The sequence below is a fragment of the Hippopotamus amphibius genome, chromosome 4 (assembly GCF_030028045.1).
Source record: "Hippopotamus amphibius kiboko isolate mHipAmp2 chromosome 4, mHipAmp2.hap2, whole genome shotgun sequence".
Classification (NCBI taxonomy): domain Eukaryota; kingdom Metazoa; phylum Chordata; class Mammalia; order Artiodactyla; family Hippopotamidae; genus Hippopotamus; species Hippopotamus amphibius.
In genome coordinates this window covers 128,055,720-128,072,900 of record NC_080189.1, presented here as the reverse complement: position 1 = coordinate 128,072,900, position 17,181 = coordinate 128,055,720, and the positions used below count along the sequence as shown (strand labels likewise).

Here is a 17,181-nt window from a genome sequence, read left to right as displayed (position 1 = left end):
GGAATAGAGGTTGTAGTAGAGCTGTATTCCCAGCAGATGTAAACACAGGGCGTGAGTGTGTAAGGCACGTCAGCATGTGTGCATGGACATGTGTGTTTGTGCTCTGGCACTAGGATGCCTGTGTGGAATGAAGATAAAACCCTTCATTTTTGCTTTTTGAGGGGAAAGAGGGCATATATCTCAAAGGAAATTAAGTCTCTGAGGATAACACAAACCAGTGGTTACTTTTGGTGGCCTTCGAAGCTACATAACAGAAGTCTGTGTGTTCTTGGTTCTGTCACAAGTACCCCTTGGCCTCTTGAAACTTGCCTATTTTATCGCAGATAGGAATAGTTGAAACCTAGCAGCAAACCATAGATTAATGCTTTTCCCAGTAAGGGAGGCTATGGTATAATAATATATCAGAAACAGCAGGCATTTTCTGTTCATTAATCTATTGTAACAAGTTTTATTTTATGACCACAGAGAACAGTCTGCTTCTCGTAGTTAATGTCTGCAACAACTGTATGAAGTCAACCAAACCGACCGCCTGGGTTTGCAAAAGGTTGTGTGAAGCCAGAGAGGGGGTCATGTCGTGGGTTCAAGGGCAAAGTACACATCATGTGTAGCAGAGCCAGAATCTGAGCCCCCAGATCCAGCAGCTCCCGGAGCACCCAGTCTGCGGAACCACCGGGCTGTTTCTGTCTACACAGCTGCAGGGGTATTTGGGTTCAAATGCCTCAGTCTTCCAAAGGAGACTAGCCCTTCCACCCAACACATAGACCCAGTGCTTTTTAAAAATGTGAACAGAAATTCAAGAACAGGACACAAAAGCTTCACAATTCAATTCTTCCTAAAAAGCACAGCCAAGAATACAGTTTTCAGCATAGCCATCCTGATATCATGAAAGGCAAAATCAGAGGTAAAGGGTCCCTTTCACAGTCAGGAGTATGTGTCTTTATCTCAGCTGGCGGAGTAGATTTAAACTTTCATTTAATGCCTTTTCGATTTGTTTAATGGCCGCGAACATATCAGAGCTAATCTTCGCCATTTCCATCCTGATGGGCGTGATTTCAGGGTCATCGTCTCTGTAATGGGGGCTACATTTTCTCAGATAAATGGAAAAGTCATCTTATAAAGCCAAGAGTAACAGTGACATCAGGGGAGGCATGGTTGCATTTAAGCAGTTCATTATCTCGTAATGGGAGGTGGGTGTGTACACTTGCCGTGTATCAGGCCCCAACTCCTTTGTGGTGGTTTTTGCCAACGTTAGTCAAGAAGAGAAAACACTGGGCTGGTTGCATATTAGCTGTTTTTCCCAAGTGTCTGTTATGAGCTGAGTTATTTGTGGGTCTGGGAAACCAAGCCTTGGAGAAAAGCTTGGGATGCCTTGAGATTGCTGGGTTGAAGTGTTTGTGACCAAGGGTCTGCTTGCCAGTGGATCCAAATCACTCCAAGCTGACGTGTCTCCGTGGAACCAGGTACACAGAGAACTGCCGAGGTAGAACCAGTGCAACAACAGAACTAGCGACAGAGTGACTGAAGACCCAAGGACATGTGTTTTCCTTGTTGGCCGAAGCATGCACCTCCCCAAATGCTCATTAGGAAAAACCCTCTGAATTCACATTTAGGGATGTACACCTTAGAGAAGTACAAGGCAGAGCTTTCTCTAGCTCATCCTGCAAGCGGATCTTGCTGGAGAGCCCCGGGTTTCTATGTCCGGTTACCTCTTGGGCACCTGCGGACATCAAACTCAGCAGATCCAAAGCCAAATTCATCATCTTCCCCCCACCACCCCACCTCCCTAAACCTGTGTCCCATCAGATCTGATGTCGTTATCCATTCAGTCATATAGGCTTAAATCTTAAAATCTGTCCCCCTTTCCTCTCCCTCATATTCTTTCGGAAATTAATTCTCTGCTGCTACTTCTGAAATCTCTCTCCGCCCTGCCCTCTCCTCTTTATTACCTGAACTCAGGTCCTCACCTTCTGTCACCTGAGTCATTACAACCGCCTCCCAGGATGGGTGTCTCCTTGGCACTGGCCACGGAGGATCCTGGCTCCCAGACCCCTACACTCCTGAGTCCCCACTTTGCAGCTGGCTGAATAGCATGGTATCAAAACACTGAAAATGTATCTTCTCTCAGGAAGCAGATTCTCCCACAGGGGTGAATTCTGCGCTTTTACCTTGATTTTCAGCCTGGGAAGAATTCCCAATTTGTAACGCAATGCCTTTCTGAGGATGCCTATAGGCTATTTTCTCCAAAGGAGCAGTGTGACAAATTATCTTCATTAAAGACCCAGACCTTGGAATATGCTGGAGTCTCTAAAAGAGCTCCTGTCCAGCTGGGCTCTTTTGCTGCATGTACATGCTGACCTTTCGAAGCAAGAACCCAGCTGTCCATCAGCCGTGCCTCCTCAGAGCAGCTTGATGCTCCAGCCCCTCATAACCTTTCTCCTTTCCTTTAAACATCTGCGTGTTACATCTGTATAACACGTGTACGGTTATATAGGGGAAGAAAGGCAGCATAAAACCACCTGACCAAAGAGACCACGGAAAAGGTCGGCTGCCTCAAGCCAATTCATTGAGTGGAAACCTTAACCCTGTGTCAGCAAGGGTCTACGTTTGGGCTGCCACCCCGCGTGGCTTGTTCCTTGGCATTTATATATTCTTTCGCTGCAATGCATATTCTACACATCTGTGAAACTGTGGGCAGAATTATGGCCTCCGTTCAACCGATTAGGAAAAGTAAGACCCAAATATATTAAATAACGTCAATTGGAACTCACAGAATTCTGCATCAACCTCTAAGCCAGGAAATAAGCTTTTCCTCCTTGGGAGGGCCTGAAGCTGGCATCAGGCTGCAGGACAGTCTCAGATTGACAGGATGAAGGGCTGAGAACCTGCCTTCACTGACTTGTTGTTTAGCCTCAAAGGGACTTGATCCCTGCAACTCTCAACAGTCAAATGAGCAGGAATGGTCACAGTGGCATCGGGGTCTTAATAATGACCTAAAAAGGGAAAAGGTCACAGAGAAGGGAACTGTCCATTAATACAAGTGAATTATCTTCACAACAATCCTTGAAGCAGGTACTGTTTTTCCTAATTAAGCTAAGGATATGGGGACCCAAGATGTTTAGGTAAATTCTGCCCCCAGCATGGCTATTAAGTTATTGCATCTGTTCAGCCAGATCTGCCCCCAATCCTGGGGCCCTATCACCTACACCAGCAGTCCCCAGGCTCCGGGTTGGAACCCCTGTTAGGAACTGGGCCACACAGCAGGAGGTGAGCAGTGGGCAAGTGACGAAGCTTCGTCTCCGGCTGCCCATCACTCACATGACCTCCCGAACCATTCCCCTCCCCCCTCGCCTGTGGGAAAATTGTCTTCCACGAAACCCATCCCTGGTGCCAAAAAGGTCGGGGACCGCTGCCCTACACCACACAGCCTCCATCTCACAAGTGAAAAGTGACATCAAGATTGCTAACCAGGGGCTTCCCTGGTAGCAGTGGTTGGGAATCTGCCTGCCAATGCAGGCGAGACAGGTTCCATCCCTGGTCCGGGAAGATCCCACATGCTGCAGGGCAACTGAGCCCGTGAGCCACAACCACTGAGCCCACGTGCCGCAACTACTGAAGCCCGTGTGCCTAGAGCCTGTGCTCTGCAACAAGAGAAGCCACTGCAGTGAGAAGCCCGCACACCACGACAAAGAGTACCCCCTGCTCACCGCAACTAGAGAAAGCCTGTGCACAGCAACAAAGATCCAACGCAGCCAAATAAATGAATAGAATAGAATAGAGTAGAATATTGCTAACCAGAGAGCCTGCGGTTGCCTGTGCAAGTAGGGCCAGAGGACCCGAGTCGAGATCCCTGACCTTGGCCCATCTCAGGCGCCACGCTTGACCACGTCTGCAGCACCAGCGTCCATCTGCAAAGGACAGATGTACCCAGCACTGGGCGAGAGGGGAGCTGGAGAGCCTAACCTTGCTGCTCTGGAGGTACCCAACTCAGCACCATGGACAGAGCACCCCTGCTGGGGCAAAGCAACCTGTGGTCCCAAAGCTTGGTGGCCCCACTGGAAACCACCTTGGCAGAGGCAGGGGCATCTTCAGTGGGAAAGCAGGTGTTTCCAGAAGCTGAGATGTGTGCTGTTAGTCCCGCTTGAGGAAGCTTGTTCTTGACAACAGGGACTTCCAGTGGGGAGGCATTCTGCCCTATCCAGTGCTCTCTCCTCTACCAAGAAAACTCCTCCGTGCCGCTGGCCCCTTATTGTCACCCTGAGCTGCATCACTGCTGGGCCTTAAGAGCCAAAAGCCACTCTCATGTCAACTCCATGCTATGTACTCACCATGATCAATGGATTCTGTTATTGGTTCATGTACACTCATTGGCACTTGCTATGTTGTAGGTACTGTTTGAGGAGGTAAGAATAGAGCAGTGAACAGATACCACCCCCCACCCGTCCCCAGCTTCCAAGGTCTCTGTCTCTGTCTGTCTGTCTGTCTGTCTGTCTCTCTCTCTCTCTCTCTCACGCACACACCCGTCATCCCATCATCTGAGGCTGGAGGGTCCACGTGCCCGCCAGTTCCACCAACTCAGGGAGCTCACTCACTCCAGACTCCCCTCTCTTTTTTTCTATCTTAAACTGCTGCTTCTCCACGGACCCCTCCCCTCCACATCCATCCACGGTGCTCGCACCCTCACAAAAGAAAATACCCTCCCTGACTTGCCTCCTCTTGCAGCTACCACCTCTGCACCCCCTTCTGTTCACAGCAAAGATTCAGCTGCCCCCTTTCCCACATCTCACTGATCCCTCAGTCTCTGGGGGTCCAGCTTCTGGTCCCATCACCCCCATAGGCACTGGAGGTCTCTGGGCACCAAATGCCACAGGCGCTTCTCTGCCCTCCCCTGTCTGAATCAAATAAGGTCATCATCTTTCTGCCCCCAACCTTGCTCTTCTTTCCCTGATGCCTCCTTATCTCCGCGATGGGCACCACCACTCACACAGCCCCCCAAGCCAGGGCCTTGAAAGTCAGCCTCGACATCACCTGCTCTCTCCCACCTGCTCCCTTCTCTGGCCTCTTATTCACCAGTTCCTCTTATTTTCACATCTTTGAGAGCTCCACCCCTTACCCTCCACGCACACCCGCACCCCTGGCTGCAACTAGGACCTTCATGAGGCTCTCCCGATCCTGAAGTCTTCTTGTTCATCTCTGTTTCCGGTCTTGGCCCCTTCCACCCTCTCCCATATATTGCCACTGAGCACCTTTCTAGAATTCCCTTCTAATCCCTTACTCGTGGCTTCCCGTTGTCATGTAAGGCTACCCTCCACGTAACCTGAGTGACCTGACTTGTGCACGGCCATCCAGCCTCATCTCTCTGCACTCCCTGACCCCTCACATCCGTTACAAGCAGCCCAGTGATCAGTGTATGACCAAGGTCACATTCAACGACAAGACCGTTGTTTAGTGCCATGAGGCAAGCTCCCCAAATTGAGAACAGGGACTCTCTGGTAGTGCCCACCAGGCAAGCTCAAGAAATAGGTCAAGAAAAGGTAGAAGGAAAATATGCCTACCCACCCAAGGGAGCCCCTCCATCCTCTTCTGTGTGGACATGAGTTTGTGCTCAGGATGATTCCTCTGTGTCTGGACTGTTTCTTTCATTGTATGTTCTCCAGCCAAGTGTCCTTGGAGCTCTGGTCATCAACACTGTTTGTAGGAAAATAAATAGAGATTAGATGTGTCTCCTCAAACTTTAGAGTTTCACAAGCAATAAACTAAAGTGAGCTACAGAAAAGAAAAAAAAAAAAAAAGAAAGAAAGAGAAAAGATGCCAGGAAGCTTTCATCTGGGAGAGGGGATTTGACAGCCAGGTTCATGACCTGACTGTTGGTGTCTTTCCTGGCTGATTAAGACCGCAGGTGCTGTTTCCTGCCACTCATGGTAACAATGACGGCATGGGCCTAAAAGGCGCCCGCTAACCAGAACTCGCTAGATCTCAACTGGGTGTCCCAGTTAGGAGTTTCAGCACTGTTGAAATTCTCAACATCAGAGATATTTGGCTGCAGAAACTCACAGCAGTATTAATTATCCTTCTCATTACGATCGCTCCTTTTTGCTACGAAAAGTCGGAATTCCAAACGTGACATTTGTGTTCATTACAAAATGAAATCACTGGGCCATTTAATTAACACTTGCTGTAAATAGTCAGTGATTCCCAAGTGCCAGGGGGTGGGTGTGACAGGGAGGAGGAGGAGCAAGGGGGCTCAGCGGAGGAAACCTAGCTGATGTCATCTTGCTGGATGGTGTTCAGTCGTCTGCCACCTGAGGCTTCCACACTTGAAAGGGGACCAGACTCCCCAAGGCTTCAGAGCCTTGAGTATTTAATATGCTCAGACATATAATAGCATAGCACATATGTATTCCTACTTCAGACCATCTGATAAAATATCCTCAGATTAGCATCATCTGGGCCAGGTTGGGTGTGGCATCAGACATGCTGCTGAGCTAGGTTTGCCCTTGGCCTAGCGTACCATTTCCTTTGACTCAAATAGAAACCCTAAGGGACTTCTCTGGTGGTCCAGTGGTTAAGACTCCACACTCCCAATGCCGGAGGCCTGGATTCAATCCCTGATCAGGGAACTAGATCCCATGTGCCACAACTAAAGATCCTGCATGTGGCAATGAAAGATCCTGCATGCCACAACTAAGACCCAGCATGGCCAAATAAGTAAATGAATATTTTAAAAAAAAGAAGAAGAAGCAGCAGCCCTAAGATTCAGTCCTACTGGGAATACCCTGGCAGTCAAGTGGTTAGGGCTTCACACTTTCACTGCTCAGTACGTGGGTTCAGTCCCTGGTCAGGGAACTAAGATTCCACATGCTGCATGGTACAGCCAAAGATATAGATATAGATGATATAGATATAGATATATAGACATATAGACAGTCCTCCTAAGTGTGCTGAAGAACCTGTTTTAAAGTGAAGTTTTGGGACTTCCCTGGTGGTGCAGTGGTTAAGAATCTGCCTGCCAATGCAGGGGACATGGGTTCAATCCCTGGTCCGGGAAGATCACACATACTGCAGAGCAACTAAGCCCGTGTGCCACAACTACTGAGCCTGTGCTCTAGAGCCCATGAGCCACAACTGCTGAGCCCACGTGCCACAACCGTTGAAGCCTATGCACCTAGAGTCTGTGCTCCGCAACAAGAGAAGCCACCACAATGAGAAGCCCGTGCACCACAACAAAGAACAGCTCCACTCGTCGCAACTAGAGAAAAGCCCATGTGCAGTAACGAAGACCCAAAGCAGCCAATAAATAAATAAACAAATAAATAAATTTATAAAGTGTAGTTTTTATTATTATTCAGGTACTTGAGGCCAAAAGATCAGGAGATGACTGCCATTGAAAAGAGAGATTGCTACTCAGTTCCCAAGAGGAGGGGATACCCCACACCAGGCAGAGCCAGAAAGCAGAGGGAGTGGGGGACCTAGGGGCGTGAGCCTTTATTATGGTTTCTGCAGGAAGGAACAGATAAGGCAGAGTGAGCAGGTTTAGGATTGCTTAGTTTGAATAATTTCAGCAAGCTTTGGGGCATGGGGACTGTCCTGAGTTATCCAGTTGCTGACCTTGGGATGATTAAGGCAGGTGGATAGCGGCCTGGAGTGTAAAATCCCCATAAGGGAAGCGAGGAAGGGTATGTGGACACTGGACTGGTTGGTCTGCCTGCAAAAGGTGTGCTCACAGGTGAATCCTTTACCACCTCTAAGAATTGGCTAAGCCTGGGAGGGGCAGTTCTTTCAAGGTTCAACAAGCCCCCAGATGGCAAAGCATCTAAAACCCATGGTTAATACAGAATCAGACTTGGAATGGTCCACAGAGACCCTCTGAACCTATGAGACATCATCCATTTCCTTAGGGTTACCCAGAGACCTGGCATTTTCTTTGTGAACCGGGTCTTTGAAAAAGCCCTCCGCACTGGTAGGTAAGCAAGTGCAACATCGCCACCTACTGCCCAAAAGGAGGACCTTTGCCCAGGCGCCCAGGAAAATCCAAAAGAACAGAACTGGCATCTCCACTTTTGAATGCAAACCGTCAACCTTTCCCATTTCCCTAGAAGTTTCTTCTCCCATAGGGTGAGTTGGGCCTCGGTGTGGGGTTGAGATGTCTGAGGTCTGTGTTCCTCTGGGCACTGTTGACTCCCCAGCTTCCTAGCGCAGATGGAACGTCCAGGATGAATTGAAAACCCAGGATTACAGAACAATAACATGACAGGCCTGGAACTCACAGGGTTTCCCAGGCTGTTTCTTGGTGACAAAGGTTAACAGGAAACTGCTTTCCAGTTTCTGTCAAAAGGAGGTGATTTTTTTTTTTTTCCTCCATCTCAGAATGTGTTTATTTCCTCCACCTTCCTGTCTCTTGTGCAGCAAGAGAACAAATACTGTCTGAAAAGGCATAGAATTCACCATCTCATTTCAGGTTTCCATTATTCGAGAGTTGGGAAGGGAAGTGTTATGTTTTTTTCTTAATATGCTATTGAGGAGAAAATTGGAGGCGGGACACAGAATGTCTTCACTCCTTACTTCTCGTGAATTAAAGCAAATGGGATCAAGACAGAAGGCATTGCTTTGAAAACTAAGTTATTTCAGACCCAACAGCCTTAGACTCAGAATTATTATTACAGAACTAAGGTCACTCACTGGCAAACTCTAGAAGCCTCTGCTGTTTTCCTGGCTCTAGAATTCAAAGTCATCAGCAGCTCTGCACGAACAGCTTTCCATGTTCACAGGGAGAGAAGGGGCAGAGGGACAGGGACAGGATGTGGATCATAAGACCCCTTAATCATAAATGGTCTGGGAAATCATGTATTATTTTTTTCTCCCTCCTTCATTGTCTTCATTGCCCATGTCATTGTCCAATAAGAACTCCCACCAATAAGACCCGAGGAGAAGTGTTGAAAATCACAGTCTTTCCTTCATAGAAATTTACATGTTGGTGCCAGGCCCTGGATTAGTGCTAGGGATGCAAAAATGAATGAGATTTGGTCCCAGTCCTCAGGGAGTTAGCAGCCTAGTGAGAAGGCATCTCAGGGAACAGAAAATCACGGGATCATGGGGCCACACAGTAAGCAGAGGGCAGCACTGGGGCCCAGGAGAGGAGGTCTCCTGTGGGGACTGTCCGCAGAGTCGGTGAGGACCTGTGGTGACCCTGAGCAAGGCTCAAGGGAGCAGCAGTGAACTGAGGTGTGCGGGAGGATTGTTCTGGAAGTGAGAGGAGCAGCTCAGATACAGGCACAGACGCAGGACTGATCTGTAATAGGCCACGCCTGCAGGTCGTGCAGCTGAGCTGGCCTTGCTCTGACCCACCCAGAGCCCCATCCTGAGCCTTGGTCACCCTTTCCACCTCCCCTCCTCTGCCTTCCTTTTCCTTCCCATCTATCTGCCTTCCTTCCTTCTGATTTTTACTCCTCGCCAAAAACTTTTTACAACGGATGTAGACTTTTTAATTACATCAAATTTAACTTACAGCCAGTTCCCCAATCCGTGGATCAGAGATGAAATCGGAGGATGTGTCCTGACTGTACTGCACTATTTTATATCAGGGACTTGAGCATCGGAGGATTTTGGTATCCTGGGAAAGGGGCGGGTCCTGGGACCAATCTGCCGCAGATCCCAAGGGACAACTGTGTTTTGCTTTGAAATGTAGAATTTGCTGCCACCTGTCACGTCTCCATTTTCAGGGGAGTGAAAGTAGTACAGCTTTACAGTTCCTCTGAGACCACCGCAGACTCTTTATGGAGACCTCCGTGACCTAAAATACTTGCTCCAAAAGGAGAAGGCAGGTGCTTTTTCCCCCCCCAGTAGAGAAGGAAGTGATGGTAGAGATTGACCAGGCTACTCATTTCCAGGCTTTGTAAGAAAGAAGACTGCATTGTAATTTCCAAAAATTGTGTAGACCTCCATGATGGTAATTGTAGGACTAATACCTGTGGATTGAAAATACCTACTAATCTCTGAAGTTACTCTGGATTCACTCACAAATTCAAATGAATCTCTTGTATTCATCATGACAGCCTCTGCACGCATCTGTAAAATGGTCAAAGATGTTTACTTAGTCTGTAGACGAAAGGTTGCAAACTGGGGGGCCACATGCTTGCCCAAGCCTATACACACACTTCGTGTGCTTCATGGGATGTTGGTGTGTTGGTTTTGCTGTGGCTATTGTTGTTTTCATCTGAAATAGCTTCCAGTGTTTGAAAGCAGCAGGTTTCCTAGGTGGGGAACTGCTGACTTCATTCTGCTGTCTTTTACCGTCTGGCAAGCAGAAGCCCAGCAAGGTTATGTGACTTTCCCTGAATCACAAAGCGCTGGGCCCAGGTCACCTTCCTCCCCAGGATTCTTTCCGTCACATCGTAACGCTGTTCTGGAAGATCACAGCACTTGCTTCTTCTCATTTCACCTCCTGCCCCCTCTTGGGGCCCCCAGTTTCCGCGAGGCAGGTACCCAGTGCCTTCCAGGAGTTGTCACCCCCACTCTTCCCCTCCAAGGCTCTGCATGCCGGTCATTTCCTCCTCCCCTCTCATCACAGCTCCCTCAGTGCAGCTGATCCTTAGACAAGTACAGGTGCCTTCTCTAATTAAGGAATTGAATTAACTCCAGAGTCGATGCGTAAAGGTGCATTGAATGTAAACTTAAATAATTTCAGCATGTGTCATCTTGAAAAAAATCCATAAGCTTCATCTGGATAAAAAATCCAATTCTCATTTGGCTTCATGTACACAAATATCACAGCATTAAGAACACCAGCCACAGCTCTCTGGATGTGCAGATGTCAAACCCCACCTTCCCGTCTTCAGGAAAATCTGTCGTAACCATCTCAGGGAGAAATAGGGCCATTTATTCGATTAAGCAGAAGAAATTATCTTTTAAAACTCCAACTCAACAGTGATTAGGACAAAAAGTAATGTAATGCAAACAAAGGACATTATAAAAAAAAATTGGAAAGCAGGTAGGGAAGAAGGAAGTTTCCTTGGTCAAGTTCAAGTTTACTCTTAGAGGCTGATGGAGGGCCGGCTCTTTGCTATGAGAAGGGCTGTCAGTCATGATGGTCCTAACCCACTGTAAACAGACTTGAAAAGCACTGTTTTCTCTCAAAAAGGAACGGTGGAAACAATAGATGATTCCTTTTTCTTTTGTTCCTGTTGGATTGGGAGTCCTCGTCCTCAAGTCAAATCGTGTAACTCAGAGAACGCTTGATTTTCTGCCTAATCAGTTAATGCTTCTGTGGTTCACTGGCTGTTTGTCTCTTCCAGGTTCTATATAGAGAGCATCTCATACCTAAAGGACAATGCCACCATAGAGCTCTTCTTCCTGAACGCCAAGTCCTGTATCTACAAGGTAAGAACCTCTTCAGAGTTTTCTGTTGACACCTGAAAGTCTTCTTCGAAGCTGGGAGTCCCAACTTGCTGCTACCTAGTGCAAATGTATTGATTAGAAGTAAGTTATTGACTATAAATAAATGAGAACTCTGCAGAGCTAAAGCTATCGAGTATTCATACATGACTCCTTCCAATCCCATCACTCTGTTTTGTCTCCTTGAAAGTGTTCCTTAACTTGATTTTAAGGGTCTCCTTAACTTGGCAACTGTGCCCAAAAATGGGAAGCCCATACCAGTGTGACAAATGCACTAAGTTTCACAATTATAAATGAACCTCTTATAACCAAATGTGTGTGTGTTTGATCATTTTTGGATGTTCTGGAAGTATCTCTCAAAAGTATGCTATTGGCACTTTGGGTGGGACAAGTTTTTATTTTTTGTAATTTATTTTATTGAAGTGTCGTTGACTGACGATGTGTTCATTTCTACTGTACAGAAAAGTGATTCAGTTATGCATATATATACATTCTTTTTCATATTCTTTTCCTTTATGGTTTATCACAGGACATTGAATATAGTTCCCTGTGCTACACAGGAGGACACTGTTGTTTATCCATGCTATATACACTAGTTTGCATCTGCTAATCCCAGACCCCTAATCCTTCCCTCCCCTCCTGGCCCTCCCCCTTCCCAGCTGCAAGTCTGTTCTCTGTGGGGTGGGGCAATGTTTTTACCTGTCATAAAATTTACAGTCATTTTTGGTAAGTGTACAGCTCGGTGGTATTAAATACGTTTACCTTGTTGTGTAGCCATCATCACCATGAACTCTTCATCTTATAAAAGTGAAACTCTGTCCCCTTTCAATGATAATTCCCTGTTCTCGCAAACCCCCAGCCCCTGGCAACCTCCGTTCTCCTTTCTGTCTCTCTCTTTTGACTACTCTGGGCCCCTCACAGAAGTGGAATCATGCGATATTTGTCCATTTCTGTCTGGCTTATTTCACTTAGTATATGTCCTCAAGGTTTATCCATGTTGTAGCGTGTGTCAAAATTTCTTTCCTTTTTATGGCTGATATTCCACTGCATGCATTTTTCGTATTTTGTTTATTCATCTGTCCATCAGTGGACACTTGTATTGCTTCCACCTTTTGGCTATTGGGAATGCTGCTGTGAACATAGGTTTATTAATACCTATTCAAAGCCCTGTTTTAGTTGTTTTGGGTTAATACCCATAAGTGGAAATGCTGGGTCATACGGTAATTCTAGTTTTTCATTTTTTGAGGAACTGCTATACTGCTTTCCATAACGACTGCACCATTTTATATTCCCACCAACAGCACAGAAAGATTCCAAATTCTGCACATCCTCACCCCCACTTGTTGTTTTCTGGTTTTTTTTTAAAATAATAGCCATCCTAGTGGTGTTAGATAGTATCTCATTGTGATTTTGGTTTGCTTTTCCCTGATGATTAGTGATGTTGAGCATCTTTTCACATGCTCTCATTGGTTGTTTGTACATCTTCTTTAGGGACACGTCTATTCAAGGAATAATTCTTAATTGAGTGGGACAGTCCTTTGCATTGCCTCCAATTCCTCCATATGCTTGTAGTGTTTCCTTTCATTGGATAACCCAAAATGCCCACAGAAAATTTCTAGCACACAGCCCGGCCCTGGGGAGAGGAGCCTGCAGAATACCCACCCCCCCGGATGAAGAACTGTAACTAGGAGAATGTATTTAAAATAAGCACCCACTCTTTCCCCCCCGACATGCCCCCTTCTGTCTCAGGACTGCAGCCTTAGGTCAGCTCATGAACAACCAGGGAGGAGGACAGCCCGTGGCACTGTGGCAGGCTTGGTGCTGCATGCTTGCTGTAAGCTGTGTGGCTGAATCTTTGCACCATCTCTGAAATGAATACTGTTCTTTATCCTAGTTTTTCCTGCGAAAAAGGTGAGGCACAGGGCAGTTATGAGATTCACCGGGGGTTTCATATCTACTGAACGGCAGAGTCAGTCAGGGCTGGAGCTGGGGGCCTGACTCCAGATCACAGATCTCAGCTGCTGGGTTGCAGTGCACCCTGGAGGGCAGACTCTTCTTGGAGAACTTCAAAGCGAAGTACACCAGTTGTAACACGGTCAATGGCTGTATTCAAAAGAGATCCCTTTGCCTATATTTTCCTGTTTAACTGAACCCAGTTTGGAGGCATTGCAACAACCCGCTACTACACATTAAAGCACACATACAAGAGCTGAAATGGTCTATCAACCATCACTTTTCCTTCTGGAAGTTCTTCAGCACATCATTGCACAGAAGAGTTCCACCGAATGCACATGTTCAAATTCATGGAGGGGTGTGGTAGTGATCAAATTCAATTCTGTGAAAGAACCTTGCTTGGCGACAGTTGCTGAACCAAGACTTAACCTGGGCTCAAACCCAGAACACTCAGACTACGGTATTTGGGGATTTTGTTGAGTGGAAGAACAATGACGCTAAATGTAGTTCCAGGAACTTGCAAATTTCTTCCTCTCTCTAAACCCTCATTTTCTCATTATAAAGTAGAAATAATACCAGCCTTACATACCTCATAGGTGGCAAGCGTCTGTGATGGCTTTTGTTTAATCCATGTGAAAGCCCTTTGGAAAAATTCAGGAATAAAAATGTGAGGATTGTCCACCAGGGGGCGGACTTGGGCAGTAAATGCCTCGAACGTCGCTGACAGGGTGAAATTGCACTTAACCCTGGCAAGTAAAAAGTTGGCCCAAATTGTGCTCATACAGACCCCTGGGTTAAGGGAGCAGACATGGTTTCTCTAGGAGTTGTTCAGTTCAGTCTAGTCACAGATGCGGAACTGAAGATGAAGGCTTCAGGGCTTTTAAACCTCATGATCTCAGAGGACTCTGGGATGAATGGGAAATTTTTAAAAAAAGAAATCCCAGAACTGAATATTACAGGTTCCCCACGTGGAGGGGTGATGCATTCAGAGCCAGCCACGTCCAGGGTCCAGGTGCCCACAGCATCAGCCTGCCTGCTGGCCTGGGTGGTGTGTGCCCTTCTAGAACCCCAGCTGCCTCTTCTCAGCATCTGGCCTGGCGTTTAGTGAGTCGTGCCTGTGAGCCCGCGGTGGCTTTTCTGACGGTTACATAGGAGACAGAATCGCGTCACAAGGCCACCTGTCTCCCTCCCATCATCAAAAACAATATTTTCATTTCCATACGCTGACACGTAGAGTCTATAAAAAAGTTTTCACATATCTTACATTTTTTGAGGCTCACGAGTGGGATGGAATCATCAGCTTTACTGAGGGAGGAAACCGATGCCAGAGAGGTCTCGGAACTCAGTCGAAGACAAGGAGCCAGCAGCTGTGGACCAGGCTCGGCACCGCTGTAACTATGCAAAGGTGGCGGAAGGCCCCGGAGCACAGTGACGGTGGCTGGGGGTTTAGATTAGGTCGCTCGTAGACCCGGGTTCCTTTCCTGCCTCTGCCTCGTAGCAGCTGCAATAAACACGGACAGCTTCCGTGACGTCTCCGCGCTTAATTTTCTTCTTCGGTCGAACAAGGATATGAAAAGACCCAACCCACCACCTTCTTGGGGCGATTAAGCGAGTCAGACATGAATGTGGTTAGCGCCCCTCCAGGCACGTTATTAACTCCCGTTGTGGTAGAATTGCTCGCTTGGGATCAGACCTGAGCTCATCTTGGCTGCGATCTTCTGTGTGCCACCCACACCGCCCTCTGGCACTTTGGCTGCCTTGAGGAGCCCGAGAGCCGTGCCAGACATACAACTGGTAGGTGATGCTGATACCAGCTGACCCAGCGCCCTCCCTGTGTCTTGCGGAGCAATTCCTACAACGTACCGGAATCTCAGTTGTTCAGATGCAGTAAGCTGTTTATTCCCACTTCCTCTAAGTCCTTTCTTCATTCACTTTTTAACACATTAACATTTATCTTTATCTAAGTAATATATGTCATAGTTTAAAAGTCAGATGGTTCTAAGAAGCTGTTTATGAAAAAGAGCCTACCCACCCCCACCCCCACCCCAAGTCCCACAACTTCCAACAATTTTAGCTGTTTCTTCTGGTGTTTGCCTCTCCCTGTGTTTCTAAATAATTGACACAGGGTGTTATTCCTTGATTTATCCATTTTTTTAAATAAAACAAACATTTATTTTTTAAAGAGTGGTAGTAGAATAGAAGAAGGGGAAAATATGTACTTTTTAAAAAAAGATCCATGCCTAAAACAGTTTATTTCAGCTGGAGGTAGGTATGGGTCCACTGATGGGAATTCTACACCCTCTATTTTATTTTTTGGTTTTTGTTTGTTTTTTTAGCAGCTTTTTTTTCTTTAAGAACTTTTATTGAGATACAATTGACATGCAATAAACTGCATATATTTAAAGTGTACAATTTGATTTTTTTTTCTTATTAGTAATGTATATATGGCAATCCCAATCTCCCAACTCATCTCCCCCCAACCCTCCCCCGCCTTCCCCACTTGGGGTCCATATGGATTTATCCATTTTTGATGTGTTGACTTCCTGTTAGGGTAGGTGAGGATTGAGGTCTCCTACGCAACCACCCACACCTTCCTCTTCCCGTTTTCCCAGTGTGGTGATAGCACAGTTCCGGCGAAAGCCATACCCATCAGCATTACATTATTATGACTGATCCAAGCAGCATCCTAGGGTTGTGATTCCTTTTTCAGACAACCAGTTATTTTACCCAAAGGTAATCATTGCCTTGCTGTTAGTTGTTTTAGTTTCTATGTACCCATCATTTTTTTTTCCAGAAGCTGCAAATTCCCAAATGTCTACCAGTGTTAATTTGCATATCCATTAGGTAATTCATCCCTTCCTCTCTTTGGCTTAGTTTTTGTTGCTGCTGCCTTTGTTGTTTTTCCAGGCACCTCCCTTTTAGAACCCTCTGTCCTTCTGTTCCTGTCTGGACGTGGCCTCATTCACAGCCCTCAGCCCAAGGTGCCCCTTTCCTGTCCCGTCTTTCCTTCACCCCAGCTCCTGGATACTGAGTCTTCCTGTGTTTTGTTTTATGCCATTGATTCACTGGAGAACATCCTGCAGTAATCCAAAGAAAGCGTATGTGAGAAGTAAAATGTTTGGGTCCTTGCATATCTGAAACAGTCTTTATTCTACCCTCATATCTGATTTAATAGTTTGATTGGATGCGGAAATGCAGAATGCTTTCTCTCAGAATATGAAAGGTCTTGAAGTCTCTGCCTCAGAGTCTTCAAGAGTTGCTTTGAGGAAGTCTGTGGTCCAAATACCCACTGTATGTGGACCCCCCACCTCCATGACCACCCATGGGATCTTTCAGCATTTCCTATTTATTCCCCTTCATCTGAAATTGCAGGATGGTGTGCCCTGAAGTAGGTCTTTGTAAACCCACTATGTTGTGTATTTGATGGACACTTTTAGTCTGGGAATTCGTATTCTTCAGTTCTGGCAGGTTTTTGGTGTTATTTCTTTGACGGTGTCTCTCTGTTTCCTCTGGGCTCTCCTTCTGGAGCTCCTGTTAATCAGATGCCGGGCACGGCCTCCTGCTTTGATACCTGGTTCCTCCTCTTTTCCATCTCTGTCATCTTGTTCTACTTTCTACACAAATTCTTCAATATTACCTTTAATCTCCTCTATTGACTTTTTAACCTTTGCTATCATGTTATGAATTTCCCAGACTTCCTTCATATTATCTGGTTTTTCTTTATATACATATAATCCTATTACTGTCTTTGACTATCCTCTTATCACTCCAATAATATTAATTATCGTGCATGTTCTGTTTCCTTCCTGTTTCTTTCCAGTTCTTCTTCTTTTTTTTTTT

General features: G+C 46.5%; 1 protein-coding gene across 6 annotated transcripts in view; it reads left to right on the top strand.

Moving 5' to 3' along the window:
* FRMD4A (FERM domain containing 4A) overlaps positions 1-17,181 on the top strand; it is a 450,104-nt gene that overhangs the window by 319,457 nt on the left and 113,466 nt on the right. For all 6 annotated transcript variants that reach the window (XM_057731241.1, XM_057731240.1, XM_057731239.1 and 3 more), the window contains exon 5: positions 11,289-11,373. In XM_057731241.1, the coding sequence (XP_057587224.1) occupies positions 11,289-11,373 (85 nt within the window). The remainder of the gene's footprint in view (positions 1-11,288; positions 11,374-17,181) is intronic.